We start from the raw sequence: 17626 nt of genomic DNA on the forward strand, positions 1-17626 counted from the left end.
GGGGGGGGGGGGGGGACCCGCGTACTGGTATTAATAAGCCCTTTAGTGCTTCTGATGCTTGAAGCTTGAGAACCACCTATCTGTTCTAAAATTTAGGGTGTGCAACATTTATGGTGGAACAAGGACAAAATTTAAAAAGAAAAAAAAAACCCAGAAGGAAGAAAGCTTATGTGCCAATTGAGTGGTACAGTCTTGAGTCTTTATGTAATAAAATGCTAAAAATGTCAATACATTTAAACCTGCCCAATTTTGCTCAGACTTTCTCATCCACCTCTAACTCCTGAAATGTCCTTAACAAGACCATGTCCCCCACCAGTGGTAAAGTTAACTTCCATTTTGAAAAACTACATTTTGCCATATGACCCATTACATTTCTCATAATGTTAATGAATTCAAATTATAAGAACTAACATAATTCTGTAGTTTGAAATACCATGTGTGACCATCACATATAAATTCCTCTTGAAGCCGGGCATGGTAGGATTTGCCTGTAATACCAGCAACTTGAGTGGCTGTGGCAGGAGGATTGTAAGTTTGAGACCAACTTCAGCAACTTATGTCTCAAAAAATTAAAAGGGACTGAGATTTGCTCAGTGGATAGTGCCGAGTTGGCCTCCCAGTACAAAAAAACATTCCTATTCAAGTAACAGTTGAAAGTCTACATTGTACAAACATTAGAAAATGTGTTTAAAACCTTGAAATCTCACCAAAAATAATAACCACTTAAATTTTACCTTTTGCACTCTTCCCAAGCAAATACAGTGCTCTTCACTCTTGCTATTATAACTAAATAGGTTTAGATAATAAATGTCTCTAACTGATCTCACTATCCAAGCTTTTACCTCAGATTTTAGAAACCAAATTCAGAGGGGAAAGATTCATGAATGTGTGCATAATATGAGCATATCTCACAATGAAAGTTGGATAATGAACCTATAATTTAGTTGCCTGCTCCACAACCAGTCCAACATAACATGTGACCATCCTTCCAATTCAATATCCATGTATACAGCTAATGCAATTTACTTTGACTTTAAATCAAAACATCAGATTTTTAATTTGGTTTCCCCCATTTTAACAGTGCTGAAATGAACACCCTTACAAATATCTTGCTTAAATGTCCATCTAAATTTTTTAAGTGGAGATTTCTGGGACTAGGGATCCATAGATCAATTGAAGAGAGTCCAGAAGTTTATTCAGATACATGTAAAAAACTTAAAATATAAAAAAGGTGGAGGGAGAACAGAGTCAGAATGTATATGGGCACTGACTAATGGTTTGAGAAGTCATTTTATATTGACAGAATTCTAGATCTGCTCCATCTGATGAATTTAAGTTAAAAATTCAGACCTACAGTTGCACTAGCTCTATTTCCAGTGCTCAACAGCCACATGTGATGAGTGGCTATTCCACTGGACAGCAGATGCATAATATTCCCATCATCTAGAGAAAGCTCTATGGGAATCAAAATGTCAGCTACCCTTTCCCTAGTAAAAAGCAGGACCTGAAAAAGACAAGAAAAATATGGAAATCTTTATATAATGTTGTGCAAGGGGAATGCCTTCCCAAGCATGAAACTAAACAAACCAGAAAAATTGGATAGACTATATATACACCCCAAAATTTTAATGGCACTTTAAAAAGTCACCATAAAACACAAAACTAATCTGAGAAAAATATATATATATATAATGAAAACTTAACCATAAAAAGCTATTAACAAAAAGTTGGGCACAGTGGCACATATCAATAATCCCAGTGACTCAGGTAGCTGAGGCAGGAGGATCACAAATTCAAGGCCAGGCTTAGCAACTTAATACCCTGTCTCAAATTTTAAAGTAAATACTGGGGATATAGCTCAGTAGTAAATCACCCCTTGGGTCAATCCCAAGTACAAAAAATAAGCTATAAACAAAAGACAAATATGGTAGAATATTGAACCAAATACATACTAAGCAATTTAACACGATTATGAAATGATATTTAATCTAGTAATCAAGTAAATGTACATTAAAACATAACTTTGTCCATAAATTTAACAAACATATTTGAACATTTATAGCCAGCATTTATGGGAGAAAACTAATGTTTGGCACATCTGTAGGCAAGGAGAAATTGATAAAACCTTTCAGGAAGACAACTTCCTACACATCTTCCAGCACCTATAGGGAAAAGCATCCCTTCCACTAGCTTTATGGTGAAAGAATATATATTAGCCTAGGGCTTCTTCTGCAGGAGATCCAGAAAGAAGCCTTGTCAGTGATGCCTCCTGAGCTAATGCTCAAGAAATGTCCATTTAGAAAATTCTACCCATTTATCTGCAATGAGGAAAGTCCACAGTGATGACTTCTCTAGTCTTATAATAAATTTGCTTTGTCACTACTATAGTTTTTTTTAATGCTTCTTAAAAATAAATTGTAAAGGGGCTGGGGATATAACTCAGTTGGTAGAGTGCTTTCCTTGCATGTGCAAGACCGTGGGTTCAATACCCAGGACCACAAACAAACAAATTGTAATAATACTTCCCCAGGTAAGTCTAGGGGACTTAATTTGGTTTAACTGGCAGACTGTATTGTGTGGGACATAACTCAATATTATTAGACTGAGTTCTTTTAACTCAGAATTTGGCATTTCATGGTGTGAACTATTCAGCAAAGAAAAATATATTGCTCCCATTATGTGCTTCCCACATCCCCTTTACTGGGGATCAGATCCAGGGCCTTGTATATTCTAGGCTGCCACTCTATCAATGAGCTACATCCTGAGCCCAGGTTGCTATACTAATAGCTACACTTGTTTTACATAGTAAGTTGTTTGTCTTATAACAGTGGAGGGTGGTTCTTCATACCTTTTGGCTCCTGTGCAAACCATTTTCCCAGAGCTAAATATGAGGGCTGTTGTCCTGGGCTCTCGGATCCTCATTATGACTGCGGCAAACCTCTGTACACAGAACCAAGAGAAGAATTAGCCTGTTAGAAGTTAGCACTAGCTCAGTTGAAAACCTGGGATGGATAAGAAAACAGTCTTGAAGAAACAGATTGCATGGAAAAAACAAACAATGGTTTATTAATCATTTACAAAAATTGAGAATCTAAAAGAATCTAAAATACAAATAGTGACAGTTAAAATTGAGTGCCCATTATGTTTCAGGTTCCGTGTTATGAACTTTACAGGTTATCTCTCATTAATCCTCATGACCCGACTGAGTCCATCATTATCCTCACTTAGTACAGAAGGAAACTAAGTGGTTACTTAACTTCCAATATTATATAGGAAATGGTATGTTTAGGATATAAAGTCACAACTAATCAGACTGTTACGCTGATGTACTCCCCTCCACAAAGGATTTTGGGAAAAGTTCAAGTATAGTATGTTATAGGTGTGCCAAAACTCTATAGAGAGTACCCAGGTAACCAAAATACAGAATGGAATATATATAATGACAGACATCCTGAAGATGAAGGAAAAGGCTGCTTTGTCAGGTTCCTGCCTTCCATAGTTCTTAAAGTTGGCAAACTCTCCAGGTGAGGCTGATGCTGTTGAGAATTGAGACCTATTGGTCCTCCACATTGACATGTCATTAAATGACCTGTCTCTCCTGCTGGCCCTCACAGACACTTTCCCAACTCTACTCTCCCCATTTAGCTGAAACCCGAGTCAACACTGACACAGAATTGATCAAGTCTTATTCATGTTTTTCAGGTATTTATTACTGAAAGGTAATAGCCTTACCATTCATTTTGCTAAATTTCTAAGGTAGTGTAAGTGCTAAGCAAGAATTTCTTTGGGAGTCAAGTATAAATTCTGAGAGCTGAAAATAGACTGAAAAATATTTTTGAATGTCAAAAGAGGCTACATGTCCTCCAAAAAGAAATGGGGGGGGGGAATGTAGGCAAGATGCTGATTTTTTCAATCATGTTATTAATCATTGCTGTAGCCATAGGAATTCTAGCCGTTTCCTTTTCATAGCCAGCAATATGAACTAAAAGGACAGCTATATTGTATTTGGGTAACACTTAGGTAACATTAAATTTAGATATCAGCAACAATACTACAACAGCAAAAGAAAGTTAATCCAGAAGTAGTTACAAGGACTCTGGGTTCGCACTAATGTGGTCTTTTTCATTTGACTAAATCTCCCACTACCTAAGCCAGTGAACTTTTTCTTGGTAGGAACCAGGTATTCCTTATCTTCATACTCCTAAGTACAGAGCCTGGAAACAAAAAAAAAATCAGTAAATGTTGATGGGCTTAACAAATCCAATTCCCACAAGGTCAACAGGTCATTGAAAAGAGCATGCCTGCCCTTGGCAAGGCACAAAGAATAGAGTTTAATAAACTTTGGCAAGTTTATTTCTTACATTAGCAAGTATAAGATTAAATTTTAATTTAGCTTTCTCAACTAAGAGAAACTGTAAATGGAAAAATAGAAGTGTCAGTTAGATGAGACAACATTTAGAATGTATTTCCAGAAACATAATGGCATTTTAAGAAAGCTGAAAATAGACTGAAAAATATTTTTGAATGTCAAAGAAAAGATTAATTTTTAGGAACTACTCAATTACTACTTCATTCAGCACAGAGAATATGATGATGTTGATGATTTTATGGTACTAGGGATTGAACTCAGGGTGCTCTGCCACTGAGATGCATCCCCAGTCCTTTTTATTTTGAGACAGCCTCATTAAATTGCCCAGGCTGGCCTTGAACTTGTGATCCTCTTGCCTCAATCTCTAGAGTAGCTGGGATTACAGTCATGTACCACCAAAGATTATCTTTCATAACTTTTAGATAGTTAACGTTTTAAGTTGCAGAAGCTTTTCATTAGTTTTTTTTTTTTTTTTTAAGAGTTATATTCACATGAAGGAAAGTAAATCTAAAGAGAAGCTACTGGTTGAAAGAAAACTCAGAAATCTTACCTTTGGGTTGTATTCTGCATTTTTGGCTTGCAAAGCTATTTTCTTCAGATCCAGTCTACAGGCCAGGTTTACAGTGGAAACTATGTTCCTAAAGAAATAACTTAGAAAATTATATCAGCTATAAAGAATAAAAATGAAACAACTTATTACCTCCCTCATTTCATAGATTGTGCCATAGAAACTTCCTAGGGAGAGAATTCTTCTCAAAGTGAAGTATATAGTAACAAGGTCCCTAATAAAGTGTACAATCCCAAAGTGAAGTAGTAAATAGCTTTTTCTAAAATTCCATCAGTAAAGTTTTAAATTTTAGACCTATGCCTGAAAACAGAAACCACAATTCCAAAACTATTTGCAAATCAAATCCAATTTTACATCTTCATAGCCAACCCTTACCACAATTTAACAGCAGTGCTTTAGTGTAAACAACATAATCTTTCAAAAATGTCTTAACCCTTGACCCCCTCTTAATCAAGAATTGGCACTTCCTTTTACAGAAAACCAAACTGTCTAAAGCCATAATCCATTAGGAAATATTTAATAATGAAATCTGAAATTCTCTTCCATACATTATCTTTCAAAATTGTCATCACATTCAGGAATATAATATGCATACCCAGTAGCATCTATTTAAAAAGCAACACTTACTGTATTTGAGGCACAATTCCAGAACATTCTGAAAGAGGGGTCACTGGAGTCATGGGAGTTATGGATGACAGAGGCAAGGTGTCAGAGTTTGTTTTCTCAGAAGAGAGCCAGATTGAATCAGCACTACCAGGGTGCAGATGTGAATGGGAATTTGATAAACTGCTGCTTTTTACGCTCAGCTGTTCGCTGGGTAATGGCAAGCTATTTTGTCGAGTTTTACAATTTTCTTCAGTTTCACACTTGCTTTTAATGATAGTCTGGTCTTTATTTTCTTGGGTAAGTTCATCTGGCAGGAAGCTAAGATCCACAGATGAGAAATCACCGGACGTTTCTCTGACTTCAAGTTGTGAACTAAGTGCAATCTCTGAATTGGATGGATTAGGTAAGTACCCCTCATAAGGTACAACTGGGCTGAACAGGGGAGACACTGGTAGGGCAAGGTCATCCTAGGCAGTTCCCAAAACAGACAAAACACAACAGACAAAACAGCACGTTAAACACCAAAGGGATAGCACTATGGCAGGCAGGCAATGTGTTAAGCTTGAGGCATTTCAAGATGGCTTCTACTCATACCCTGCATCTTTCTGTAAAGTATTATTGAGANTGGTTTTTTTTTTTTTTTTTTGGTCAAAGGACAGATAAGAGGACATTCTAGTTATGTAATTTACAATAGGAAAAGTTGCTGAAGTTGAAATGTTAAGAATAGTTTAAATCAATGTTTCCTGTTTCCAACCCAGGGAAGCTGTTCAATTACTATTACCCAGCACCTGAGGGCAGCAGCTGATGTAAAAACGTGTTCCATTGCTCCATGCATTACCACCTGCTTTACACAAGGCACAGACCTGGGATCTGGATTTTGAGCCCTGCTTACAGAACAGCTGAATGATCACATGCATCATGTTGCATCCTCTGAGTGACCAAGCTCCCTCAACTAACACACGATATCTGGCTGGATCCTATAGGACTGCTCTATTATTACAAGACCAGCAGATGGCAGGGGTGACTTGTTCAAAGAACTTGCTTAGAAACATGAAGTTATTATCTTGAAACAAGATTTCTGACGGCTGTTTCATTTTGAATTATATAATTTTAGACCCCATCTCTCCCCATCCCCACTCCCACCCTAAGAAAAGTGGGTACAAATGGGCCCTAATTCCTCTTCATGGTTTCTTCACTTAAGCCTAGGAATTCAGGACCACCTTGGGCATCATAGCAAGACCCTGTCTCTTAGGGATGGAAGCCACAGGTGCCTACAGTTCACATTTCCGTAAACCCCATAACCGACAACTCCCCCAGGGAGACTTTCTTTAGCCTATCTTTGGCATCAAACGCTGCCATAGCTTCAAGTACAGCACCAGTGCTGAGCGGAATAGGAGTCTACCTTTGCCTCAGAGAGGCAGAGCCCCGTAGTAGCCAGAAAAGACTAGGGGAAGCAAAGGGAACTCCGTCGTGTTTCGCCTTGACGCTCAGCAGTAGGGCGGGGGCCTTGACTCCGGGACAGTAGTTTCCAGGCTCACCTGGGCAGCGCATCGGTCCAGGTAGAGCTCCAGGTATGTGTTCACCTCCATGGGCAGAGGTCCCACTGTTGCGGACTGAGAACGTGAGCGAGGTGTGGGCACCGGGCGCACAAGCCATTTATCAAACCCTCAGTGGCACGCGGCGAGGCGGGGCCGTGCGGGGCCGGGCAGTGCTCCCCAGGCTCCGCGAATGAAGTGATGAGCGGGATGCAGAATTCACCTGGCCCGCGGCGCACTGGGAAGAGACTGCAGGCTGCAGGCGGGGAGGGGCGGGGAGGGCAGAGAGCCTGCAGGGAGCTGGCCCCACCGCGCGGGAGGAAGGGGCGCTTCCCGGGCTTGCCATCATCGCACCTGGCTCACAGCTGACAGCGCCTGGCCCGACAATTTCATTTCCTTCAGTACTTGCAAATGCTGCCTTCGCTTCCATAAGTTTCCGCAAGTGGCACACAAAGTGAGTGCAGTGGACCGTGAAAAAAATGAAAGGTTTTCTAGGTTTTTCAGAACCTTTCCTTCCAGGGCTCTCCCCTGCTGTGTTTTTTGTATTAAATGCCTACCTGCCTGCCTTCTTTCCTTCCTTCCTTTTTCTTTTTCTCTCTTCCTCCTTTCTCTCCTTCCTTTCTTTTCCCCACCCCTTCTCCTTTTCTTTCCAGTGGAACTTGAAACACCTAACCTAATCAGCTGTAGTATTTTTATGTTACTACTTTTCATCTTCAAATCCCAGGTGGGTCTTCTCCAATCACAGAGAATTTACCAAAAGCCACATACAATTAGGGATCTTGCAGCTCAAGAAGGTAAAGGCAATATCAAATATTCAGAGAGGGGTTATTTTTCTGGAAATCATTATTTTAATTTTGACTGTCTCAGCTTTCATAATAACTTAATTGTGCAGATTCTATAAATATAATTAATGCTTATTATGTAAGAGTTTTCAAAATGAACATGGAGACATACATAAAATGTGTCTTTCTTACTTGATTAAACTCTCTGAGAGCAGGAATTTTGATTACTGATCTTAGTGTCTCTGTACCAAGCTCATCTGCTCAACCAAACTTGGTGGGTGAAAGATATTGTCCTAAAAATGGAGCATGGAGACACATTATAGTAGAGACAGATGGCTCTAGGAATCAGATCACAAAAGAAATCCTCTAGAATTCCTAATCAAGAATGAAGAAAACATTTTGAGAAATCTGAAATTTGATCTAATGGCATGTAATTTAATCTAGTGATTTATATAAGTGAGATAGTCTACAAAAAAAAAAAATGTTTAGCACAGGATCTGCCCAGTAGCTCATTAACTATTGGCTCTTAATTTTGTTTTTCCACTGTTTGGGCTGAATTTTGTTCCCTGAAAGTCATGACTGAAGACTTATTCAAGTATGACTGGTGTCTTTGCAAGAAAAAGCACATGCCTATAATCCCAGAGATTCAGGAGGCTGAGGATCACAAGTTTGAGGCCAGCCTTGGCAACTTAGGGAGACCCTGTCTCAAAAACAAACAAACAAACAGAAAAGCATAAAAGGGGCTGGAGGTTATAACTCAGAGGGAAAGTGTCCCTGGGTTTAATCCCATCCCACCCCCACAAAAGGAAAAAGAGCAAGTCTGGACACAAAGACAACAGGATTGTGAATGTACTGAGAGAAAGGTCATGTAAGGTTAACACAGCCAGAGGCAGCTATCTGCAAACCTAGGAGAGAGGCCTCAGATGACACCAAACCTGCTGATATTTTGTTCTTGGACTTTCAACCTCCAGAACTGTGAGGAAATCAATTTCTGTTGTTTAAACCACTCAGTCTCTGATATTTGTTATGCTAGCCCAAACAGACTAAAATACACAATGTGTCTCATCACACGTGGTGGGCTGAATGCTGAAATGGCCTACTCATATCCCTTAGAAGAAACTGGAGGAAGATTTGCTATGAGGCACATTCTTTACTGCTGGCTTTGAAGATGGATGGGGACATGTTGTGAGGAATGTGGGTGACCTCTAGGACTTTAGAGTGACCTACATTTGACAGCAAGGAGACAGGGACTTCAGTTGTATAACTGCAAGAAACTGAATTTGGCCATCAGTAGTGCATAAGCTTGGAAGTAGATTCTTCCCAGAGCTGCCGGAAAGGCCAATCTTTGATTTTAGCCTTGTTAGGCTCTGAGCAGTGAATTTGGCTATGCTATCTCCAGACTTGGGACTGATATCACTGTGAACTTATAAACTGGTAATGTCTTCAGGTGCTATTTGTAGTAATTGGTTACTCAGAAATGTCAAATAAGTACATTATAAATTTTGAACATTAAGTTGAGACAAATTTGCAGTGATGTGTAGCACAAAGGACAAAGCAAAGGAAGGAGATGTTAACAGTAAGCAAACTTGGGTAAAAACTGGCCACATAAGGATTCCTTCGATTATTTTTATTTTTGTAACTTTTGCAAATTCGAGTATTTCTGAATAAAAACATTCAAAATAAAATAATAGTGATTGGCAGTTGTTGGGCAAGAGTTAATTTATCCAAAATATAAATTTGTTCTTTTTATGGAAATCTAAGATTGATATGATCTGATTGGATAATAGCTAATTGCTAGCATTCATTAAATTCTAACTATGACCTAAATACTATTCTAAATACTTCATGTACATGAACTCACTTTAGTGTTGCAACAAACTGGAGAGGGAATTACTCTTTTATGCCCAACTTACAGCTTAGTATACTGAGAGGTTAAGTAAAACATCCCAAGTCATACAACTCCTAATCAGAATATCTGATTCTAGAGTCACATACTATGATCTTTCAAGTTAGTACTATGCTTGTTATCCTTTTTGACTCTGATTTATTTTTGCTTCAAAACTTAAAATATTTTGTACTTTGACAAAAGTCAAGAAAATAAAAATTTAAAAAATTATCCAAAAAAATTCTTCTTTAACTTATTATTGTAAAGATTTAAATAAATTGGGAGTATGTGTAAACTTTTACCAAGCAATTGCATGTCCTATTACTTTTTAAAGATTTTCTGTCATTTATTGCTTTTTGTCTGTGTATGGGGGTGGGTGAATGAACCCAGAGATGCTTAACCATTGAGCCATATCCCCAGTCCTTTTTCATTTTTTTAAATTAAATTTATTTATTTATTTTTGGTACCAGGGATTGAACTTGGAGATACTCTACCACTGAGCCACATCCTCAGCCCTATTTTATATTTCATTTAGAGACAGGGTCTCTGTGAGTTGCTTAGCACCTCACTCTTGCTGAGGTTGGCTTTGAACTCACGATCCACCTACCTCAGCCTCCTGAGCTGCTGGGATTACAGGCGTGCATCACCATGCCCAGTCCTTTTTTATTTTTTATTTTGAGACAGGGTTTCCCTAAGTTGCTGAGGGCCTTGCTCAGTTGCTGAGGTTGTCTTTAAACTTGTGATCCTCCTGTCTCAGCCTCCTGAGCTGCTAGGATTACTGGCATGTACCACTGTGCCCAGCTCATTTATTGTTGTTAATATCTTTAAGAGAATAATGTTAACTTAGGTTTACCATGTCTATGGTCATGAAGGGTCTTCAGAAGTCGACTCTATGGAAAATGTGCCTTTAACTCCTAAGAGGACCCATCTCTGAAGATAGAAAATAATAAAATGAGCCCACATTACACATTAAATATAATTTCCATGTAACTAAGAGTTAAATTGCTTGTGATGAGTTGTATTTTGTATCCATTTAAACACATTTATTAATTTTAGCTTTGTAATCTAAAAAGCCTTTTTGGAGCCAATATCTTTCTGCAGATCTCAAACAGTTAATTGTAAAAAGCTTCTGGGCCCTAGGCACTGGGCCTTGGCTTCTCGAACACAGTCACCACTGTTGGGGCCTGAGATTCTATGGCAAGCAAAATGGAGATGATTGGTCAACAGGTGCAAAGTTACAGGTAGGAGGAATACATTCTGTTGTTCTATTGCACAATAGGGTGAGTATAGCTAACAAATAAATGTAGTTTATATCTAGTATATATTTCAAAATCCTACAAGAAAGGATTTTTAATGTCATTTAAAAATTAAGAAAAGGAAAATGGGAGATGGAAATTTGGTGTTGACTGTTCAGAAACAGTTTCACTAGGGGGCGCTCTCTCCTTTCCATGCAGGCACTATCTTGTGGTTTAGGGAGCAAACAGCTTTTGGGGCCAGTTCACCAAGGAGTGCATGCATCCCCTAGATTTTTTCTTTTTCTTCTTTTTAAAAGATGGATATTTCTTTATGGAAGAAGACCAGAGGATATTTCCAAAAATAAGTAGGATTAGTTACTGTATTGGTCAATGCAAATATCTTTGTACATTTTATACAAGGAGGTTCAATTTATAGTGGCTAAATGAAAGTGCTTGCAGAGGGATCTGCATTCACACTACCTTGATGGGTGTTAAATGTGAGGGGCAGTTTTGCTGCCTAGGATATAAGTGAAAAGCAAGAATTTGCATAAACGTGATTAGGATTCCAGAGGCCATGTTAGGAAAGAACATTTTTTAATCTGGTGGCAATTTTGTTCGCTGCAGCTTCTCTTTTTCCTGGGAGCCATGGACATGGTTGTGATTAATGTCTACATTGAGCTGTCAGTTTCCAGACAGGGATTTTATAACACAAGAATATGGAGGTGGATTTTAGCATTGCTCGAAGGTCTTTTCTAGATCAAAAATTGATGAATTCTTGTCCTTTCAGTAATCATTTGAAACCAAAATAGCCCCCAGTAATTCATCCTTCCCCTTTGTGGTGGATATGGAGCTTAAACTTCAGTATCTGGGGAGGGACCTGTGTAATGGCTTAGTCAAGGAAGTGCTGCACTCTGCACAAAAACCCTTCTTAGTCCCACATCACGGCCCCACTCAGTCCTTGAAAGTCCTGAATCATAACTGCACCACAGTTCCTCCCTAATAATGCCAAACTTTCTCACCCACTGTGCAGGTGCTACTGGACGCTGTCCCTAAAGACTTGCTGTGTTTGTCATTTTCCCAGGAAAATGGTTCAATTTCTTGTAACATTAAGGGTAAGAATTAAAATTTCACAAGTTCCTTTTTCTTCTTTGGCTAATCTTTATTTCTTTCTCTGTGACTATTTCCAGTAAGAGATTTCTACAATAAAGAATGCATGATTTTAAAAACATACTATAACTGAGAAGTATTATTTATAAGCATGTTTTAGCCATTGTTACATGGAAACATAACAACTTCAATCAGCACTGATTCTGGGCAGGAGAGAGTTGCTTTACCATTTCCCAAACTGAGCACATCCAGGAAATTATGATTGATCCCAGACAGCAGGACCCACCTGCCTAGGCCATACCCAGCAGTACAAACAGATTAGGTCTTACAACATGCGCTTGGAAAAGTATAGATAACTATTTCAACTTCTGTCTTCTCATTGAACTTTATTTCCTATTACAACATCATGACAAAAATGAATATTTGAGGATGTAACTCAGTGGTGGAGCATTTGCCTAGAATGTGTGAGGCTCTGGGTTAGATCCCCAGCACCTTGAAACAAAAACAACAAAAAACAAAACAAAACAAAATGGGTATGGTGGTATATGCCTATAATCCCCAATACTGAGGAGGCTTAGGCAGGAGGATCACAAGTTAAAGGCCAGCTTCAGCAACTAAGTGAGCCCCGTCTCAAATAAATGATAAGGAATGTAGTGGTAGGGCACCCCTGGATTCATGCCTCAGTACCTACGCCCCACCCCAACACAATAAAAAAGAAAAAAGAACCTTTATACATTTCTACCCTTGCATGCTATATAATTAGAATAAAGGTGGGGGCTACTCTCTAACATAGTCCCCCCACACCAAGAATTTACATTTAAAAATTTAATTCTGAGCTGGACGTGGTGATGTGCACTCATAATCCCAGACACTTGGGAGGCTGAGGCCAAAAAGATCACAAGTTCAAGGCCAGTCTTGCAACTTAGTATAGCCCTCAGCAATTTAGTAAGACCCTGTCTCAAAATAAATAAAAGGGCTAGGGTGTAGTTCAGTGGGAAAGAGCCCCTAAGTTCTATTCCCAGTACCAAAAAAGAAAAAAAAAAGTTCTAAGAGACATTCTCTATAAACTTGACACACATTTATATTTATTATACCAAATTGAATAAACTTCTGAGATCGCAGCTGTTTATCCATTTGTGAAGGGTCTACTCCAATGTTTCTACCCTGGGAAATGAAGGAAGTTTGTTCTTTGTACTTTTGGGGTTGTGGAGAGAGAAAAATCTGCATTTCCTGTGGTGTAGATTGGGAAGCAGGAGTACTGTGTTCAAGAGCTTGGACATGGAAGTTAGACCTCAGTTTGAATCCTTGCATAATAGCTTATAAGAATTGTGATTATCAGTAGGTTATTTGACATCTGTAAGCCTCAACATTCTCCCCTGAGATGTGCTGTTAATAATGGTCTCTCTCAGAGCTGTAGCAAGGAATAATCAGTGCAGCACTCAGGACAGGGCTGGTATGGAGTGAGGGCTCAGCCAATAGAGGTGGGCTTAGTAGGATTATCTGCAGTTAAGTGGAAGTAAATAGCCCTCAATTCTAACAGCAAAAGTCTTTTAGAAAACTTCAGAGTGAACCTCTATCTAGAGCTTTGTCCCTCTAGAAGGTAACTTCACAAAACAGCTCATGGGCTTATGTGGAGGAAAATGGTAGTGTGTGTGGAGGAGCAAGGCTACCATGAAAGGCTCCTGCCACTCCTGAGAGGCCCTTAAAAGGCAGCAACCTTTGGCAGGAGGCCCAAGGTAGAAGTGAGTCAGCACACCTACCCAGTTCCCGAACTGAGGCTCCTTCCTATAGCCACTGAGTCACTCTTCCCTTAAACCAGAAGCCTGCCCCTCCCGATGTCCTCTCTTCCCTTCAGTTTCAGAACCACATCAGTGTTAAAGGTACAATGCAAATACAATATAATTACCAAGATGACAGACCAGCAAATGATGTTCTTTATGAAAAGGATTTCTGCTTTGGGTATGAGTGATCGATCTCCAAGGTGTGCTTCTTGTGAGTCAAAGGGAATGACTGTTGGTAAGAACCAATTTAAAAGTGACCAGAAAATAGGTACCAATGAATCCTACCATTATGTACAACTACAGTGTACCAATATCCCACCATTGTGTCTACCCTAAAAAATGGGGTCCTAATTAGAAAAAGATATACCCCATGCTTGTATAATTTTATCAAAATGGATTCTACTGTCATGTATAACTAAGAAGAATCAATTAAAAAGATTATCATATCCTAATGATATGTGTGTGTGTGTGTGTGTGTGTGTGTGTGTGTGAATAAAAACAGTAACCAGGACAGGACTGTGTATCTTTGAAGAAGATATGGACACTTTTCACTGCTGATGTGGCATTGGATGGAAGCATCACTTCCTTCATGATATTTCCAAATACATCTCTGTGCTGACATATTTCAAGATGACTTACCTGTTTAGTCATCCATTATTCTATGCCAGACACTTTTTTAGATCCACAGAGATGCCTATCTTTTTTTTTTTCAGTTGCTGATGGGTCTTTATTTTATTTATTTATATGCAGTGCTGAGGATCAAACCCAGTGCCTCACACATGGTAGGCAAGCACTCTACTACTGAGCCACAACCCCGCCCTGAAATGCCTGTCTTTTTAAAATTAATTAATTAATTTGTTCTAATTAGTTATATATGACAGCAGAATGCATTTCAATTCAAAGTACATAAATGGGGCACAATTTTTCATTTCTCTGATTGTACTCGAAGTAGAGCCACGCCGTTTGTGTTCATTATATGTGTACCTAGGGTAATGATGTCCGTCTCATTCCACCATCTTTCAGATCTCCATCCCCCTCCTTTGCCATCCCTCCACATTGTCCTAACCAAAGTTCCTCCATTCCTCTCATGCCCATTATGGATCAGCATCCACTTATCCGAGAAAACATTTGGCCTTTGGGTTTTTGGGATTGTCTTACTTCACTTAGCATAATTGCCGGGTTGCTCGTGAATAAAACACTCAGGGGTCACTCCAGGGGAACTGGGCTAATTGGGCTGTGCAAAATAACCACACAAGAGACAGAAATACTTTTTTCTTTGGGGTCACTGTGATGGCACCTCTGACCTTAAGGGTCTGAAGAAAGAGAGAGAACATGTGCGCTGACCCCTTTTATTGAGGAGAAGCTATTCAAATGAGGCAAGAGGTCAGGTTTCAGGGGGCTGAGTCTAGCTTCATGATGTCTGCTGTCAGCAGGTTGACTGACATCTAGGAAGGCCACACCCAAGGGCAGAGTAAGAGAAGGGGACACACAAAAGGTGTTTCCATGGAACATTCTATCCCAAACAGGGCAAGGGGTAATATTACAAAAGAACAGGTGAGCATAGCTCCACCCAAGGGGATGTAGGAAGGCACACCCATTCATGAAGACACAGTCACTTGAACCCTAGAAGACCCTGGTGGCTGCTGCAGGACACTACACCGCTCAGCAGGGGAGTGGACTCAGTCGGTCTCCTAAACATAACATTCTCCAACTCCACAAGATGCCTGTCTTTAAGGAACTTGCAATATAGTAGGGTAGATGAATGAGAAGAAAGAATAATAGCATGAACTGGTGATTCACTACACTAAAGCACTATTCCAAGTTCCTTTAATTTTTATTACACCAAAATGATGCTATGAATAGATGCCATTATTATCTCAATTTCAAAGACCAGGAAACTGAGACCTATGGAAGTTAGTCAGTTCACCCAAAGATAAGCTTTGTATAAAAACACACAACACCACACAGTGAATTCAGTTAAGTGTGTTGGCAGGTTGTAGAAAGGAGAGATTACTTCGGGAGCTAGATGTCGGGGAATACCTCCCAATAAAGCAGGGTCTTCCAGGGTGTCCAAAAGACATGTCCACCCCAAACTTGGGAATGTGATATTATTTGGACTTTGTAGATGTAATTAAGATTCTCAAGATGAGATCACCCTTGGATTTGGGGTGGGCTCTAAATTCAATTTCAGGTGTGAGAAAGGCAGAGGGAGATTTAAGACACTGGAAAACAGAAGGAAAAGGACCACGTAAAGACAGAGACAGAGAATGGCAGCCCCAAGTCAAAGTGCTCAAGCCACCAAAACCTGGGAGAGAGGCAGAGAGCAGAAACCCTCTCAGAGCTTCCAGAGAGCATCAACCCCAGTGACACCTTGATTTTGGACTTGTGGCCTCCAGAATTGTGAGCGAATATGCCTCGGTTGTTTTAAGCCACCCCGTGTGTGTGGTGAATGGTTGTGACAAATACAAAAAGTATGTGGGGGTGGCTGGGAAACCACAGTTAAAGCAGAGACACTGAAATGGGAAAATATGAGGGCCTATGTTTGTAGACATTGAATTGTCCAAAGCACATGGATTAGGACAGCAATGGGTTGTTTAAACTATGGGTTCTGCTAGGCAGGATTTTGAGTGTCAGGTTAGAAAATTAAGATTTTTTTTGATGAGCACTGAAGCACTTGATGAGTTGTATATTTAGAAAATTAAGGTGTCCCTGAGCTAGAAGCAGGTAATTCGAGCATGAATTAGGGCAGCGACAGTGGGAAATGAAGAGAAGGGAAGGAGAGAAAATATCTTGCAGGAATTCAAGAGACTTGGTGATCAATAGATTTTCAGTCTGACTTGTTAAGTAGTTTGATTCATATTTTACCTATTATTGTTTACGTGTTTTTGTCTCTGAGGCTGCATGGCACTCACACTTTAAATGAGCTACCCCAAGTCATTTGGCTGCATGTCAAGTTGGATTATTCACTTATTTGTCCTTCCTAGTAGTCCATCTGTGCTGTACACTGAGAATTTTCCCGAGTCTTAGGAGTGTTTCTTTTGCCTCCTCTGTCCCTGTTCCTCCTGCATGCAGTCAACCTATGCAAACTGTTTCATTTCCCACACTGACCTTACCTTGGCACCCATCCTGCCAGAGTTGGGAGCAGGAGGAAGGGTTTTAGGGCTGCTATGCTGGCCTCATTCCAGCATTTTATTATAGCTCCTATCTTAACAATTCATGCTAGATGCAGAGTAGAGGTGGTGACACCTTGAACAGTTGCAAGCCTTACAAGAGCTATGTAAGAGGCTGGATATCACCAATACCCTGGAGACCTTTACTGTGGTCTGTGGCTTTCAGCCTCATCAGCATCATGCTCTGTTGGTTCATTTCCCTAAATCACACTAACCCTCTTGATCTGACTTTCTAATATGAAGCTAACGGAAGGAAGTAAAGAGGAAGCAGTGTTTTTACCTAGGATTTAATGCCAGATATTGTATAAGATGCTTTGCATATATTATCTTGTTTAATCTTCGTCTCAGAAGTATGAAGTGGGTGCTTTTATACTCATTTTACAAAAGAGGAAATGGACGCTCAAAGCAATCAAGTTAGTGCACAAGGTCACACAGAGGGCAGAGATGCCAATATCTAATCTCGGGGCTTTCCCAGATGTCCCCCTTGCCTCTTGGAAAAAGAGATTATTTGTTTCAGGGCTATTAAGGCAGAATTCAGTTTTTGACACATGTACAGGATTTGCTTGGCATATGCTGGTTTTTCACTTT

General features: G+C 39.6%; 1 protein-coding gene and 1 long non-coding RNA gene across 7 annotated transcripts in view; one reads left to right on the forward strand and one right to left on the reverse strand.

The window, feature by feature from the left end:
• The window catches only part of Tbpl2 (TATA-box binding protein like 2), a 20541-nt gene extending 13333 nt beyond the window's left edge, over nt 1-7208 (reverse strand). For all 4 annotated transcript variants that reach the window (XR_007343927.1, XR_007343928.1, XM_015480915.2 and 1 more), the window contains exons 1-4: nt 7082-7208; nt 5565-6010; nt 4920-5007; nt 2849-2940 (exon numbers count right to left, since the gene is read on the reverse strand). Coding sequence is in view for 2 of the 4 variants with exons in the window: in XM_015480915.2 (XP_015336401.1) it covers nt 2849-2940; nt 4920-5007; nt 5565-6010; nt 7082-7132 (677 nt within the window). In the remaining 2 variants the exon portion in view is untranslated. The remainder of the gene's footprint in view (nt 1-2848; nt 2941-4919; nt 5008-5564; nt 6011-7081) is intronic.
• LOC107138300 overlaps nt 1-17626 on the forward strand; it is a 42243-nt gene that overhangs the window by 15128 nt on the left and 9489 nt on the right. For all 3 annotated transcript variants that reach the window (XR_007343929.1, XR_007343931.1, XR_007343930.1), the window contains 3 exons: nt 5846-5946; nt 6302-7532; nt 12011-12092. This is a non-coding gene — a long non-coding RNA (uncharacterized LOC107138300). The remainder of the gene's footprint in view (nt 1-5845; nt 5947-6301; nt 7533-12010; nt 12093-17626) is intronic.

The sequence above is a fragment of the Marmota marmota genome, unplaced genomic scaffold, assembly GCF_001458135.2.
Source record: "Marmota marmota marmota unplaced genomic scaffold, marMar, whole genome shotgun sequence".
Lineage (NCBI taxonomy): Eukaryota > Metazoa > Chordata > Mammalia > Rodentia > Sciuridae > Marmota > Marmota marmota.